The 16,938-nt window shown below is 41.1% G+C and overlaps 1 protein-coding gene across 2 annotated transcripts in view; it reads right to left on the bottom strand.

Moving 5' to 3' along the window:
* Chic1 (cysteine-rich hydrophobic domain 1) overlaps nt 1-4,656 on the bottom strand; it is a 52,690-nt gene extending 48,034 nt beyond the window's left edge. Inside the window, exon 1 of one of the 2 annotated variants that reach the window (XM_006527760.4) lies at nt 4,170-4,656. In XM_006527760.4, the coding sequence (XP_006527823.1) occupies nt 4,170-4,474 (305 nt within the window). In that variant the 5' untranslated portion in view covers nt 4,475-4,656. The remainder of the gene's footprint in view (nt 1-4,169) is intronic. The other variant, NM_009767.2, reaches the window with a different exon arrangement.
* Nucleotides 4,657-16,938: the final 12,282 nt, after the last annotated feature.

The raw sequence follows: 16,938 nt of genomic DNA, 5'->3' as shown, positions 1-16,938 counted from the left end.
CTTAATCAGGACAGCAGTTCATTTAGCTCTGTACTTTTGGTATTTTAATCAAGTAACAGGCTGAAGGACAGATGTTAGCGTGACAAGGATAGAGGTAAGACAACTAGTTAGGGTAGAAAAAGAGGCCTGAATCGGAGAAGTGGCACTGGAGAAGAATATAAGCAAATCTAAGTCCTATATCAATCATTTTTTGATGCTTCACTTTGGGAAACATGAGAAGAAAAGGGAGGTAACAAGAGATACACACTCAACTGAAACGGAGAATAAAGAACAAAAAGGCACATGAGAGTGAAGTAGTCCAGGTAAAAGCCTCAGTAGTGTCTGGTACAGAGATACACATTTGGAAACACTGGATTACTAGATCACAAGAAGCAAGAAGAGACCATTTAAGATGTGTAGACAGTAAAAGTAGAGGACTAAGCACAAAATCCTGAAGATCACTGGTATTTAAGAAGCAAGAAAGGAAGAAGACTGTGAATGAAAAATATACACCGGGCAAGCACTCTATTATAAAACTATACATACTACCAATGTCTGATCATAGTGATCTCGATTGAGGCCAGATTCTTCACAGTTAAGGTGGCAGAACCCAGCCGAGAGGAAGTATCTATGGCATATGTATGTACTTTAAAGAAATTTGGTGAAGAGAGATTAGAGGGCAGGTAAAAGGGATGTGGGTATCAGAAGGTTTTTGTCATAGAAGGATTGAATAAAATTACAGGACAATCTAGACTAGATTCTAAGGAGAATCAAAGTAAAGCACTATTGGAGCCAGGGGCTAACACGGAACAAAGACCTTGGGTGGAGGCTAGAAGAGAAGGGTATGAAAAGCAGAAGAGATGAGTTTTAGGTAAGGAACTCCTTGAATTGCAATGTTGGGAAAACTCAGATCTAATAAAGAGCCAATGCAGATTTGTAGCTGTACAGGACACGATTAAATGGAATTTTAAGAAAATTAGTTTGGCACAAGCATACACAATGAAGCGGGGAGAGGCAGCAGGCTGTGCCTATAATTCAAGAAGGGGATGGCAACTCAAGCAAGAGTATTGCCAAATAGGAATAGAGAAAATGAAAAATCTTAACAAATTTCCAAATATATGATGATACAATTCTGGGAAAACTGGATATAGGGCAATTCAAGGAGAAGAATCAAAATGACTCAAAGATTTCAGATATTACCCTGGGAGAGTAGAATTTTGGTGTTACCACTATAAATGTGGCAACTAGAAATACAACCCATTTGGGGGGAAAAATGTTAGCCGGGTGTGGTGGCGCACACCTTTGATCCCAGCACTCGGGAGGCAGAGGCAGGTGGATTTCTGAGTTTGAGGCCAGCCTGGTCTACAAAGTGAGTTCCAGAACAGCCAGGGCTATACAGAGAAACCCTGTCTCAAAAACAAAACAAAACAAAACAAAACAAAACAAAACAAAATGTTGAGTGTAAGATACACTGAGTTACAATCAGGTTAAACATACTATCTTAAATATTTATCTCCTAGTCATGGTAAAAAGCTACAAAATACTTCCGTCTTTTTTAAAAATCCAGTTGATGGCAACACCTCAATTTTTAAACTTTGAATAGAAGCAAATCTTCTATAGATGAAGACTGAACAGAGGATAGAAAAAGGCCAGTATACAGGAGAAGAAGAAATAGTTCACTCACATTGGTACAGGGCCAGGGTTGTAGCTCAGAGATACAGCATTTGCCTGGATGCACAATGCTGTAGTTTGAGTTTCATCACCACAAAACCAAAGAAAACCAATATAACATATAGTTTAGGGTAATCAACACATGCCTATGCCAGAAAAAAAATGAAACAAAAATTGGTATTTTAGATGTATTAGTTTAAGATTATTTGTTAAGGATTTTGCTTCATTTGACAGATGGGATGTTCTGTTATTATAGTTCATGTTTCTGATACCAAACAAACATTTTACTAACAACAGGGTCTCACTCTGTAGCCCATGCCGGCCTGGAACTCATGTGTTCCAGTTTGGCCTTGAACTCATGACACTCTCCCTGTTTTAATCTACCAAATGATGGTATCACAGGCTTCACCATGTCTGGCTTCTAAACATTTAATCTTCTTCTTAAAAATGTTAGATATTTAGCATTAAATGTTCTTCCTAAATGAGAAAATGTGTACAATAAAGCTAAACAATTTTCATGTTTAGTAATTTAAGACTGGCTTACACTTTTCAGAGTTTTCTTCAAATAATTAACACTAAGATGCTATTAGTGCCATTCCTTTACACCTAACTCCAGAATTTTAAAACTGTGTGTGTGTGTGTGTGTGTGTGTGTGTGTGTGTGTGGTGATAGCAGAAAATTATACCTATAAGAGGCTAGCCACAGCAAACCTCAGAGCTCTGTTTTAAATGAGAACAAGGAAATTGGTTGTGTGGAAAATAGAATGGAGCCACAAAGAAGTTTTAGAGAACTTAAATTATGCTTCCTTGCTATGTAATCATTGCTTGAATTGTAGAAAATAATGGGGGGAGTTGGAAGATAAAATTATGGGTCAGGATAGAAAATACCTTTTCTTTGTCTAGTCATGGAAAATTATCTGCATAAAAAGTCTGGAAAACGAGACAGCAAGTGTGGTGGGCATGATAGTATTTTAGAATTTCATGGAATGAAAAACAAAACAAAACAAAACAAAAAAGAAGCCTGGATACCAGAATCATAATTAGTTTGAATAATGGTCTCCCTAGTGACAAAAGAAATGGAAGGAAAATGGTGCAGGAAGTTGGCACCTGAACATTACAGGTTATCTGCAAAAATCTTGGACTAAGAAAAAAAACTGTCTTCAAATTACCTAATAAAAAATAAGGCCCAAAAGTCACCTCCAAAGCCTTCCACAATTGACAAACATTTGGTAATACATACATTCAATGATTTAAAAGGTGTATTACAGTCAAAATAGTTAACATGTTAAAAATTAAGAGATAGCGTACACACTGGATGATTTCGTACTAGCACTCAATTGAGTCAAAGGGACTATGTGAGCCATGATAAAAATTAAAGAGAGTGTGACTTGATAGGAAGGCGCAAATATAGTTTGAAAATGCAGTAAAAGACACCACAGTCAAGAGCATGAACACGACACCATATTCAAACTCTCAAGTATGTGCAATCCAAGCAATAAAAATGAGGAAGCACTCTTCAAAGCCCAGTGATCAATTTTTTTCTTACTGTGCAACAAAGATGATAAGAAGTCCTTGCACACTTTATTTCCTTAAATATGACATAGGATTCAATGTAAAAGAAGTCATCTGGGTTGAGTTTTAAAGAAATTAAACTCAATTCATTAAGGGCTAATTTCTATATACTTAATATACTTAATATTTGTATATTTAATGTCTGGACATACACGATTCCCTGTAGACATCTTAAATTATTTCAGAGCCAAAGGGGGTTAGAAACCACGCACTCAGAACCCTTCATTTTGGAGATGAGGAACCCAAGGCCTGGAAGTAAGAATCAACTGACCAAGGTCACAGTGCCAGTAAGAAGGGAAACTGAGATTTAGCAACCAAGATCTCTCACTCTGTATCCATTGCTCTTTCTACTTTGCATAGGTTCCTATTAACCTGAAACTCTAAGGATATGATATTAAAGGAACGTCAGAGTAGTGCGTTCAACAGAGAAAGGATGACGATATTCATTCATTAGGTAGGAAGAATGGATGGACAAATATGTGGGTGGATGAATACTTATATTATTCACAAAATGCATCACATTTTTGTTTTGTTTTGTTTTTGAAGAACCCAAACCTAGATCATGTCACCTGCCACAGCAGTCGCCGTTTTCCACTAGCCATCAATCTTGGCAGCAGAGAAGTCTAGTACATCCTGCAGTTTAGAGACTATTCACTTGCCAGCGCACGAACGAGCAGATCGCCCCTACTTCAGTCTCTCTGGCTCCCTACCCTGCAACTCCATGTCCTATGCTCACTCTTTCCTCAGGGTCGATGCAGCGTTATCTCCCACCCCCTTCTTTTACACGATACCTATTCAACCTGCGGTTTTGCCATTTTGACCAGGTGCCCTTTGCTAAGAGTACGCTTTAGTCAGCCCTCCCCCCACTCCGCAGGCCCCTCAATGCCCTTCTCATTCGGTTTGTCGTCAAATCTCAGCCTCTGCAAGCCCCCGACCCCAATCGCTTACACAGTGATGTGGCCGGCGCCGCGCACCAACACAGGGTCTGGGGCATATCTCCGCAGATGCTCCTCGCTCACTACCCGAGGCGGGGGCGGCACCTCCTCCTCCTCTTCTTCCTCGTCCTCCTCCTCTTCATCCTCCTCTTCTTCCTCCTCCTCATCTTCCTCGTCCTCATCGGGCCCAGATACCGACGACGACGACGACGACGACGGAGACGACGATGGAGACGACGACGATGTTGCTGCCTCTTCTTCTTCCTCCAATTCCGAGATGGTGTCGAACTCCGCCATGTTGGGCAGCAGGATGCTCATCACGTGACCGCACGATAGCCGCCACTCTCCCGGAGAAGAGTTTGAACCTGCGGAGCTGCTGGGAGAGGAGGGGGAACAGACTGAAGAGAAAGAGGAGGGGGCGGGGAAAGCGCTTGAGGAGACGCGCCTGCGTGTTGGGTAGATGGCGCGGGGGTTGGAGGCGGGGGCATGAGGGACCAGGGAGTAAATTCGGTGTACGCTTGCGCGCCTCCAAGGGGAGGGGGCCGGTAGAGGTGAACTCCAGGGAATTCTCGAGGTCCGGTCTGCGGGTGCTGATCTTCATACTGCGTTTCGGACGTCAGTCTCTTGTACACAGGGGACGTTCTCGTTTTAGTGTCTGTTAATTAATGCGGGATATATTTGCCTTTATGCAGACAGTTGAGGTAAAGCAAATTCTATAAAAGAGAGTTTAGGACATTGCCCAAAATATCTCAAGGTACGCATATGTCATTCCCTTACGCAGAGATTGTTCAATTCTGAGAAAAGGGTAAACATTTTTCAAAGGAGGAAACTTTCTATTAATTTCTTACGTTGAATGGTACTTTGCGGACTTGCTAAGCATCATAGACTGTGCTAAGTGCTCTGTGTACTTATCTCATTTAATCTCCCCACAACCCTATGAGGGGTGTACCACATTGAGTCTCATATCACACAAGGGCAATCTATATACAAAGAGAATAAATAATTTGTCCAAAGACATGGAACTAATAAATGACAATGAGCTTTTAAATCCAGAGTCTCGTCTGACTCCCAAAGCTCTGTTCTTTTAGCCAAACAGCCATGGTGCCTAAAGTTGATTGGAAAGAATGGGCGAAGTGGTGCATTTTGGTTGGTTCTTATAAATAAGGATACACAGGTTTGCAATGGGTGTTCTGAAGCCGGCATAGTGGCACATACCTCTAAGCCCAGCATTTGGGAGGCAGAAGCAGGAGAATCTTTTGAGCCTAGCTTACAGAGCTCATTCTAGGACAGCTAGGGTTACAAAGAGAAAAAGAGAAACCCTTCTGGGAAGGGAGGGAGGGAGGGAGAGAGGGAGGGAGAAAGAGAGAGAGAGAGAGAGAGAGAGAGAGAAGGGAGAGAGAGAGAGAGAGAGAGAGAGACTGGGGTTGGAGAAGAGGAGCTGTAGAGTGTGCAGCAGAGGGTATGCCAGTTTAGAGACACATTAATTAACGTCACCCATTCTATAGATTCCAAGCTGTATTCTTTCAAATACCATAGCTCATGTAATTCAAACACTCTTGTGAGGTAGGCATCTTTATATGTCTTTTATAGATGAAGAACTGATGGGCTGGAGAGATGGCTCATCAGAAGCACTGGCTTTTCCAGAGGGGCCTGGTTCAATTCCCAGCACCCACATGCCTGCTCACAAGTGTCTGTAACTCCAGTTTCTCCAGGGATCTGACACCCTTACATAGGCATACCTGTAGGCAAAACACTGATGTACATGAAGTTAAAAAAATCATTAAAAAAGAGGAAGAGTTGAATATCAGAAAATTTAAACAATTCATTCAGGTCGGTAGTGACTTGCTCTCTTTTTTTTCCCATTCAAACATTCTACCTCATCTTTACATTGCTAAAATACATAGATTACCTATTTTGAGTTACTAGGTAATGCACCAACTGGTTCATATCTGTCAGTGGCACCGAATTTTGCAATTAAGACTATAAAGTTGTGCAGCTCCTCTGTAATAGAATAAATATTGAGGTCCTCTATACTAATACCAGCTTTTCTTCTCCTTCAGATGTAGTAGAGCATCCATTCTGACAGAACTGGGGGTTTAGAATGAGCCTGGTATCAGCAGAATAGTGGTAATAAGCAAAATATTTGGGCATATGAGGAGGGGAGTAATCTGTTATAAGAGAGATTGTTCAAAATATCAAGGAATTGGCGTTATTAATATTAAATGTTTCCACTATATTCAATAGCTTGGCTATTTTGGAATTGAAAAGTAAGCTGTAACATTTTCTATAAGGAATAAATGTAGCATTTTGTTGCATAAAGAGCTTTTCTTTAGCTAGAGATTAGGATAAAAGAAAGAATCTTAAAATATTCCATAATAATTGTTGGCTTTCCTGGTGCTTTGAAACATATATCAACAGCAAGATTGAATGACCTTAGACCCAAGGAGGAAAATATTTCCCAAATATCTTATGTATAAAGAAAGAGTTTAGTATATCAATATTTAGAGGGAATAGTAGTATTTGGCTAATTACTGCCTTTTTTTTTTACTGCTTAATTACTAGCTTCTGTTTTTATCACTCAAAATTAGTCTAGGAAGGAATTTTTGACAGAAAGGGAAAGGAGTAAGATATGGATTTTGTGATGAATGCAAAAAGTCATTGGAACTATTGTAAAAGTAGGAGATAGTGGCTAAGGGAGACCGAAAGGAAGACGGAAAAGAAGGGTAGGGCAAATGCTACTATATGCTGCAAAGTAGAGAGTCCCGAAATGTAGTTCAGTTGGTAGAGTGCTTGCTTATCATGTAGGAAATCCCTAGTTCTAATCTCCAGCACAGCATAAACTGGGAATGGTGGTGCACATTTGTAATCCCAGAAGCAGGGAGGAGGAGGCAGGAAGATCAGAAGTTCAAGTTGATCCTTGGCTATATAGTAAGCAGGTCAGTCTAGGACACTGAGACACTATCTCAAACAAAGTAAAACAAACTAAATAATTTGGAAAGAGGCCGCTGACATTTAGTCAGAAGTCAAAAGGACAAAGTAGTTTAGAGGCGTGTTACACTTGGCCAAGTGTGCAAGCACAGTCAGATCAGCTCATCTGTTTCCCTGCATGTACACTGTGCTGAAGAAGCATATGTGGTTACAAAGGCAATCAGTTGCACTGAACGACAGGAGGAGTCTTAGATTGGGAAAGCACAGGAAAACACGTTTTGTGTATCCACTGTCAGTGACTACATGAAGCATGATGATTTTTAAATGATAAGTTAGCTTTCAGGATAGTAAATTGGGGAATGGATAGGGAGGAAAGCAGGTGGAAAAAGGTTTTGTTTGCCTAACGTGCTAAGAAGGTCATGAGGGTCATTCTCTCGGCTAATAGATGGCTGACTGAGGCACAAAGTCTCAGGTTTAATGGTCTGAGAGGGTTTTAAAAGATAGTGTTGTTTGTTAAAGTATGCATGTTAGTGATATTAGTCAATTTACAGAATGGTGCAGTCATCATCAGAAACTAATTTTAGAATATTTCCATTGCCTCGTTTTTCAATAGCCCCTGCCCCAATTCTCATCCCCGATCCTATGCAACAATTAGTCTGTGTTATGAGTTAGTATTTCTTTAGCAGGGCTTTTCAAATAAACTATATTATAAAATACATTGCTTCTGACACCTTTTGCTTAGTGTGTCCTCTAGGTTCTTCATATTGTGTCATTTATTAGAGCTTCATTCCTTTTAATGGATAAATAGTATTTTATTGTTGCAGTAGATCATATTTTTCTTATCCACTCACCTGGTAATGACATTTGGATTCCTTTCATCATTTATATATTATGTAAATACTGTTGTGGACATTCATATGTCTCTGTAAAACATGATTTAATTGTTTTCTTGAATAGATGTGTATAAGTGGAATTCTGGGCCATCTGCTTAAGACTGTGTTGAACTTTGGGGTTGGAGAGATGGCTCAGAGGTTAAGAGCACATACTGCTCTTGCGTAAGATCTGAATTTGGTTCCCAACACCCATTATTTGGGCAGTACACAGCCTGTAACCTCAACTTCAGCAAATTACATGCCTCTAGCCTCTGCGGGCACCTGTACACATCTGAACACACACAATTAATGATAAAGTAAAAGGATTTGTTTTTACAAAGATTGTGTTAAACATAATAAAGCTGTTGAAGGATTTTTTCCATACTGGCTCTATCAGTTGACATTCTCATGAAGTATTCTCTGGTTATTTATTTATTTTTTTGATCATAGCTTCTCTGTCTTTTAAATGATTTATTATAACAAGTCAATTGCCACCACCATTTATAAATATGAACGAGGTGTTTATTAACAATTTTGTTTACTGTTCCTTCTTTGTTACTGATAGTGTAAGAGATTTGTCTTTCCTATTTAGTCTTTGCTCCATCTTCTCTTCTCTTCTCTTCTCTTCTCTTCTCTTCTCTTCTCTTCTCTTCTCTCTCTCTCTCTCTCTCTCTCTCCCTCCCCCCCTCTCTCTCTGTTTTACCATGCTGGGAATGGAAACCAGGGCCCTGCACACCCTGGGAGAAGTGCAAACCCTAGGAGAAGTGCATACACTGGGAGGGGTGCCCAGACACTGTGCCACTCCTTCCCCAACCCTTGTACTTGTTCTTCAGAATTGTTGGCAATAAATTACCTTACTTTTCCTGGTCTGACAAAATGTTGATCTTACTTTCGTTCCTGAAATGTCTTTTTTTTTTTTAAAGATTTTATTTATTATTTTATGTAACTATATGGTAGCTGTCTTTACAAACACCAAAAGAGGGCGTCATATCTTACTACAGATGGTTGTGAGCCACCATGTAGTTGCTGGGATTTGAACTCAGGACTTCAGGAGAGCAGTCAGTGCTCTTAGCGGCTGAGCCATCTCATCAGCCCCCTGAAATGTCTTTTTACTGGGTGTTTAATTCTGGACTGACAATAGTTTCAGCACTTGAAAAAGACCATGCCATTTGCTTCATGTGTCCAGATGTTTAGTTAAAGAACAATCTCTTGCTTTTGAGTTGTCAGTGATATTTTGTTTATTCATTGGATGCATTAAATATTTTTCTTTGTTGTTAATATTTGAAAATGAAATTATTATGTAGTGTGGTGTGGATTTATTTGTCCTAATTTGAGGCTCCTCCTCTACCTCCTTTTTCTCTTTTCTTTCTTTCTTTTCTTTTCTTTTTTTTTTTGTTTTTGTTTTTGTTTTTTTGTTGTTGTTGTTTTTCTGAGACAGGGTTTCTCTGTATAGCCCTGGCTGTCCTGGAACTCACTTTGTAGACCAGGCTGGACTCGAACTCAGAAATCAGCCTGCCTCTGCCTCCCGAGTGCTGGGATTAAAGGTGTGCACCACCACGTCCGGCTTTTTTTCTCTTTTCTTGAGACAGAGTCTGTCTATGTAGCTCTGGCTGGCCTGGAACTTACTGTGTGAACCAGGCTGGCCTAGGGCTTGCAGATATCCACATGCCTCTACCTTCAGAATGTTGAGATTCAAATCCTGTAGCAACATACCCAGTTTCATGAGTTGTTTTCAAGTAATTGCGGGTATTCTCATATTACCTTATGAGAGCCTGGATTCTCTTTCAGCTTTCTCTTTTGACTGAAGTCTGCTGGCTTTGCTCCCTTAGGGAAAGGTGAGCTGCTGTATCTTTATGTGTTGCCCTGTTGGAGGAGAAAGTCCACTTTCCCCATTGACTTGATTAACACTCAGACAGGGGTCCTTGGTGCTGCTGGATGAGGTAAGTATTTGGGCTTATGTCATTTGCACTAACCCTGAAGATTCCTGGGTGTGTGTTTGGCCTACTTTTTCACCAGTGTGTTGTTGTTTTGTAACTTCAGAAGTATGGAAGACAAAGCAACAAGTTTGGCCTTGCTGTGAAGATGAAGGCAGAACTAGAGTTCTTTTCTATGGTGTTAACACTTACTATATAGATAATTTGACCATCTAAAGGGTTTCCAGTTAGCTGTTTCCAGTTTTCCTTTTCTAGTTCTTTGGCTAGAAAGAGCTGAGCTGGGACTAAATTTATATCTGTCTCAACTACTCTTGCTGTGGTTCTGGCTTCTTCAAACCCAAGACTGGGGTAGATGAGGCAATAAGAAATCCCGGTGAGGAAGAGGGCTTAGAATCCTCAATGATGTAGCCCCAGGTAAGTTTTCCTTGCTCAAATAAATAAGCCCCACGCACATTCATGTAAGCAGTCTAATTAAAAGCAGCAGGTTACACACATGTACACACACACACACACACACACAGACAAAAGGAGAGGAGACGTTTGTTGGGAAGAAGGGGTTCAGTGGTAATAACAGAGCAATGGGGTGACTATGATCAATATTATCTCACTACGTAGCCCTGACTTACCTGAAACTCACTGTGTAAAGCAGTCTTTTGAACTCAGAGATCTACATGCTTCTATCTTCTGAGTGCTGGGATTAAAGTCATGCACAGCCACGTCTGTCCAAAAATTATGGGTTTGATTTGTTTTCTAACTCCCTAAAATAGAAATCTGTGACTGATTTTTTAAACAGATAATATCATTTTATTTTAGAGCAAACAATCTAATATTGTTTAGTATAATCACAAATGTTTGAAACCATAACACTCTCTAATGCCACAACATGATTATCACCCCATTAATGCCCATGCCCGCTCCACCTCTCCTGTCAGCCGCTGGGAACCAGAAATCTACTACACTGTGTTTCAGTGGATTTGTGTGTCCTGGACAGTTTATAGAAATAGAATGACACACAGGATGAAGTATTTCTGTTGGGCTTGTTTTGTGTGACACATGCTTTTAAGATTCAAAAATTTGCTAGCATGTTGTTCTTTGAATGGCTGAATAAAATTATGGTTATGAATAACCCACATTTTGTTTGCATTCTTCAATTGGTGACTATTAGGTTGCATCTGGTTTTCCCTATTATGAATAAGAACAGGAACAATACAACTACTGGGAATAATGCAGCTTTTAGTATTCCATACAAGCACTTATGAGCGTGTATTTGCAAGTTTCTTACAGGTTACACACAAGAAAAATTTGCCAGGTCTCATAGAAAACCTATGCATTTTTCTCTAAGAAGCAAAGCAACCAATCTTTTCTCCATAATTGTACCTGTCTAACAGCTGTGTCCAAAGATGCTAGTGTTCCAGTTTCATCCTCAATAGTTGCTGTTGTCTGTCTTATTCATTTTGTTAGGTATCCTGTATTTAGTCCTTATTGCATCATGTATACAATGGCATTTCATCCTTCTTTAGATTTTCATTTCCCTGTTGAATAACTAAATGGAAGATCCTTTCTGTTTTTGAAAATTATACCTCTCTCTCTCTCTCTGTCTCTCTCTCTGTCTCTCTCTCTCTCTCTGTGTGTGCGTGTGTGTCTGTCTGTGTGTGTGTGCTTAAGTGCGCCACAGTGTGCTTGTGGAGATCAGGGAGTGACTTGTAGGAGTTTGTCTCTCCTTTCTGGGGGCCAAACTAAGATCATCAAGCTTGGCAGCAAGCACCTTTATCCAGTGAGTCCTCTTGTTGGCCCATTTGTGTGTGTGTGTGGTTTGTTGTTGTTGTTTGAGACAGGGTCTCACTATGGAGCTCTGGCTGTCCTGGAACTATGTATACCAGGCTGGTCTTGAACTTACAAGAGATCTGCCTGTTTCTACGTCCCAAGCTCTAGGATTAAAGGCATGAACCACCACTGCCTCCTGGTTTACTTTATTCTGGGGGCTCTCTCTGGTTTGCAAATGGTTGCTTTCTCTGTATACTCACAAGTGGGTTCCTCTGTGTTCACACACATTTCATGACTATCTTCAGTTATTTGTTGTGTTATAGAAGTAGAGGTGGCAAGAAAGAGGGTATGCATAGGTTTGATCAGCTTTGGGGCTGAGTTAGAGGTATTGACATGTGTGCAGCTGTGTGGGCCAGGGCTGGCATTATGCAGTACTCTGCCTGCAGAAGTCAGCCTTGGCTGCATGGATTATTGGGCTTGGATCCTTCTGTACCTTGTGGATGTTTGAAGGCACAGGTGCAGGGTTGCACTGGCTCTCTGGACCAAAGCACCCATGGAGGCAGCAGCTAGGCTAGCAGTATCTATAAGGGTAAGTGATTTAGGCATCTAGAAAATGAGCCCATAGGATAGGATTGATCCTGTGGCAGCAAAATTATGGCAGAAATAATAGCTTAAGTGGATTTGGGGAGAGAGATAAAAGAGGAAGTTACAAAGCATCATTGGGATAGAGGAATCACTGCAGCTGCTTTGGGGCTTGCTAATCACAGGAACAGCAGGTCACTGGCTCTGGGTGACTCCTGTACTTAGAAACAAAGACAGAAGAGACTTGACCCAAAGTGCAGCTGTGGTGGCAGTTGATAGCTTCCGTGATAGTAGCTGCAGGCACAAGGATCTCAAAGTCTGTCCACATGTTTTCTATTGCTTTCAGTTTCAGTGATTTCTCTTTTCTCTTTTCCTTCCTTCCTTCCAAACTGGGGATCGAACCCAGGGCCTTGGGTTTGGTAGGCAAGAGCTCTACCACTGGGCTACAGCCTCAGCACAAAGTATAAGGGGTTTGTCTCTCTCTTTTTGTTCCCAGTGATTTCTTAAATTTTCCTTTTCAGTCTTTTCTTTCTGCTGTTTGCTTTAGGTTTAATTTCCTTACCCTCTCCAGGTTGTTATGATGGACCTTTAATTTGTTCCCCTCAAATCTTCCTTCTTTTGTTGTATAGACATTTAATCCTATAATTATCTCTTCAAAATTCAGCTCCAGCACACTGCTGATGTGCTGTACCTTTTATTTTCGGTTAGTTAAAACATGTTAATTTCTCTTGAGACTTGTGTGACCCATAGGTTATTTAAAACTATGTTGTAGAGTTTCTAAATACTTCCAAATTACCGACTCTCTCTTTATGATTTAGATTATGTTTTTGGAGTATGAACATAGATTTCACATAATTTCTGCTGCTTTCTCAAATTTTATTAAGATATATTTTAGAGCCCACATATGACACATCTTAGTAAATGTTCTCTTTGTGCCTTTCAAAGCACGTGTATTTTGCTGTGGTTGGACTCAGTGGTTCTTCAATGGTAATTTTATTATGTTGATTAAGACTACTATCTAATCCCAGCACTCGGGAGGCAGAGGCAGGCGGATTTCTGAGTTCGAGGCCAGCCTGGTCTACAAAGTGAGTCCCAGGACAGCCAGGGCTATACAGAGAAACTCTGTCTCCAAAAACCAAAAACCAAAAAAAAAAAAAAAAAAAAAAAGACTACTATCTATCCAGGTGTTGTGGAGCACACCTTTAATCACTTTAAGCACTTCGGAGGGAGAGGCAAGTGGATTTCTGTGAATTCGAAGCCAACCTGGTCTTCAGAGGGAGTTCCAAGACAGCCAAGGCTACTCACAGAAACCTTGTCCAGAACACACACACAGAGACAGAGAGAGACAGAGACAGAAGAGAGAGAGAGAGAGAGAGAGAGAGAGAGAGAGAACTCTCTTTGTTACCGACAGGAATGTGTTCTCTCTAGACTACAAAACTGGCTTTGTTTCCTTTTCATTTCCAGCAGTTTATCTTCTTTGGAGATTCTTTAAGATTCCTTAGTTATTTTGTAATGCTATTCTTCATCTCTGATAATCTTTGTTTTATTTTTTGCCTGGCCCCGAGGATGAAGCCCAGGGCCTTATTCATGCTAGTCAGGTGAGTGCTTTGTACTGTGCACACCTCCTGCTCTAGTCTGCTTTCTATTGTTGCGATGAAACACTGACTGTCTTAGTCAAGGCTTCGCGATAAAACACTGTGACCAAAAAGCAAGTTGGGGAGGACAGGGTTTATTCAGCTTACACTTCCACATTGCTGTTCATCAACAAAGGAAGTCAGGACAGGAACTCCCACAGGGCAGGAACTTGGAGGCAGGAGCTGATTCAGAGGCCTGGCGGGGCAGGGCGGGTGGGGGGGTGTTGGGGTGTGTGTGTGTACTGCTTATTAACTTGTTCACCAAAGCTTGCTCAATCTGCTTTCTTTTAGAACCCAGCCCAGGGATGGCACCACCCACAATGAACTGAGCCTTCCTCCATCAATCACTAATTTAATAAAATGCCTTACAGCTGGATCTTATGGAGGCATTTTCTCAATTTAGGTTCCCTCCTTTCAGATGCTTCTAGTTTGTGTGTCAAACTGACACAACACTAGCCAGCACACTGACCAAAACCAACTTGGGGAGGACAAGGTTTATTTGGCTTACAGATTGCAGTCTATCATCAACAGAAGCCAGGGTAGGAAACTGGAGGCAGGAACTGAAACAGAGAGTAAGGAAGAATGCTGCTTGGTGGCCAGGCCTCCCCTGGCTTGATACACAGCCCAGGCCCACCTGCCCAAGGATGATACTGTCCACAGTGGACTGAGTCCTCCTGGCAATAAGCAATTAAGGAAATGCTTCCAGTGGTTCCCTCAGTCTCTGCTCCATCTTTATCCTGAGCATCTTGTAGGCAGGACAAATTTTGGGTCGAAGGTTTTGTGGGTGGGTTGGTGTCCTTATTGCTCCACTGGGAGTTCCGCCTGGCTACAGGAGGTGGCCTTTTCTGGTTCCATATCCCCACTTCTGAGAGTTTCAGCTAAGGTAATCCTCATTGATTCCTCAGAGCCTCCCTCATCCCAGATTTCTGGCATGTCCTTGGGATGTCTATCCTCCCTTGCCTGCAGATTTCCATTCAATTTCATGACCATCTTAGCTATCTCTCCTGTCTCTCCCCACACCACAACACCCCCTCTATTCCCCTCAGTCCCCTACTGCATTCAGTTCCCTCCTTCCATTTGCCTCTTATGACTGTTTTATTCCTCCTTCTGAGATTCAAGCTTTCTCACTTGGGCCTTCCTTCTTTTTTTTTTTTTTTTTTTTTTTTTTTTTTTTTTTGGTTTTTTCGAGACAGGGTTTCTCTGTATAGCCCTGGCTGTCCTCAAAGTCAGAAATCCGCCTGCCTCTGCCTCCTGAGTGCTGGGATTAAAGGTGTGTGCCGCCACGCCCGGCTTGGGCCTTCCTTCTTGTTTAGCTTCTTTGGGTCTGTAAATTATAGCATGGGTATCCTGAACATTACAGCTAACATCCACTTATCAGTGAATACATAACATGCATGTCCTTTTGGGTATGAGTTCCCTCACTCAGGATATTATTTTTCTAGTTCCTTCCATTTGCCTGCAAAACTCTTGATGTCCTTGGTTTTAAAAGCTGAGTAGTGCAAATGTAGTACATTTTCTGTATCCATTCCTCTGTTGAGGGGCATCTGGGTTCTTTCCAGCTTCTGGCTACTACAAATAAGGTTGCTATGAACATAGCTGAGCATGTGTCCTTGTGGTATAGCAGGTATACATCCAGGACTGATATAGCTGGGACTTGGGGTTGAACTACTCCCAGTTTTCTGAGAAACTATCAAACTGATTTCCAAAATGGTTGTACAAGTTTGAACTCCTACCAGCAATGTGGCTAAAGTTTCTTTTTTTTTTTTTAGTATAAAATAGTTTTTATTTAGGGCATGGGGGAGGGGAGTTAAGAGAGTAACAGAGGCAGAGAAAGGCAGAGAGAAGGAGAGAGTAGAGAAGGAGAGGCCAGCCATGACCACGTGGAGGGGGAAGGGAATGGGGGAGAGAAGGGGAGAAAGGGGGCAAGAGGCAAGGGAGAGAAGCAGGAGTAAGAGCCTAAAGTTTCATTTTTAGTTGAAAAAAAGGCCACATACTTTTTTTTTTTTTTTTTTTGGTTTTTCGAGACAGGGTTTCTCTGTGTACCCTGGCTGTCCTGGAACTCACTCTGTAGACCAGGCTGGCCTCGAACTCAGAAATCTGCCTGCTTCTACCTCCCAAGTGCTGGGATTAAAGGCGTGTGCCACCACTGCCCAGCCCTAATATTCTTTCTAATTAGTGGTTTACACTGTGAATTCTCTGTGATACTTTCTCCCTTCTGTTATGAACTGGCTTTCGTTGGTGATTCCACAGTGTGAAAATACTTTTGCTAGGTGATGGTGGCTTGAGCCTTTAATCCCTGCACTCAGGAGACAGAGGCAGTGGGGTCTTTGAGTTCAAAGTTCCAAGGCAGCCAGAGGTACACAGCAAAACCCTATCTCAACAAACAAAACAAAGCAAGCAATCACAGTAACTTTTTTTTTTTCAGTTTTTCAAGAGAGAGTTTCTCTGTGTAATCCTGGTTTCTTTCTGGTATCAAAAATATGACTTAAATACTAATTTATTATCTTCATTTTCTAAAGGCTGGGATCTTAATGAGCTTATTTTTATTCAACATGCATTTTGTAAGATTTACTTGGCATCATGACTGACTAAACATAAATAGGTGATTTTTAAAAGACATTATTCAAAAAAAAAAAAAAAAAGCCGAGCGTAGTGGTGCACGCCTTTAATTCCAGCACTCAGGAGGCAGAGGCAGGCAGATTTCTGAGTTCAAGGTCTACAGAGTGAGTTCCAGGACAGCCAGGGCTATACAGAGAAACCTTGTCTCAAAAAACCAAAAAAAAAAAATCAATCAATCAATCAAAAGACATTATTCAATCTTTGAAGAGCTTATTGTTTAGAAAGATTGAAACCATAGCCAAGCAGTGGTGGCACATGCTTTTAACCCCAGCATTCCGGAGGCAGAGGCAGGTGGATCTCTGTGAGTTCAAGACCAGACATGTCTTCAGAGAAAGTTACAAGGCAACCAGGACTACAGAGAGAAACCCTGTCTTGAATAAACAAAAGACAAACAAACAAAAAAAAGTAGCTGTGATTGTTTGTTGCATACAAATGGGAACACGAGAAAA

This window comes from Mus musculus, chromosome X, assembly GCF_000001635.26.
Source record: "Mus musculus strain C57BL/6J chromosome X, GRCm38.p6 C57BL/6J".
In the NCBI taxonomy this organism is placed as follows: Eukaryota; Metazoa; Chordata; class Mammalia; order Rodentia; family Muridae; genus Mus; species Mus musculus.
Note: the sequence above shows the minus strand (reverse complement) of the source record. Positions and strands in the feature narration are given on the sequence as shown.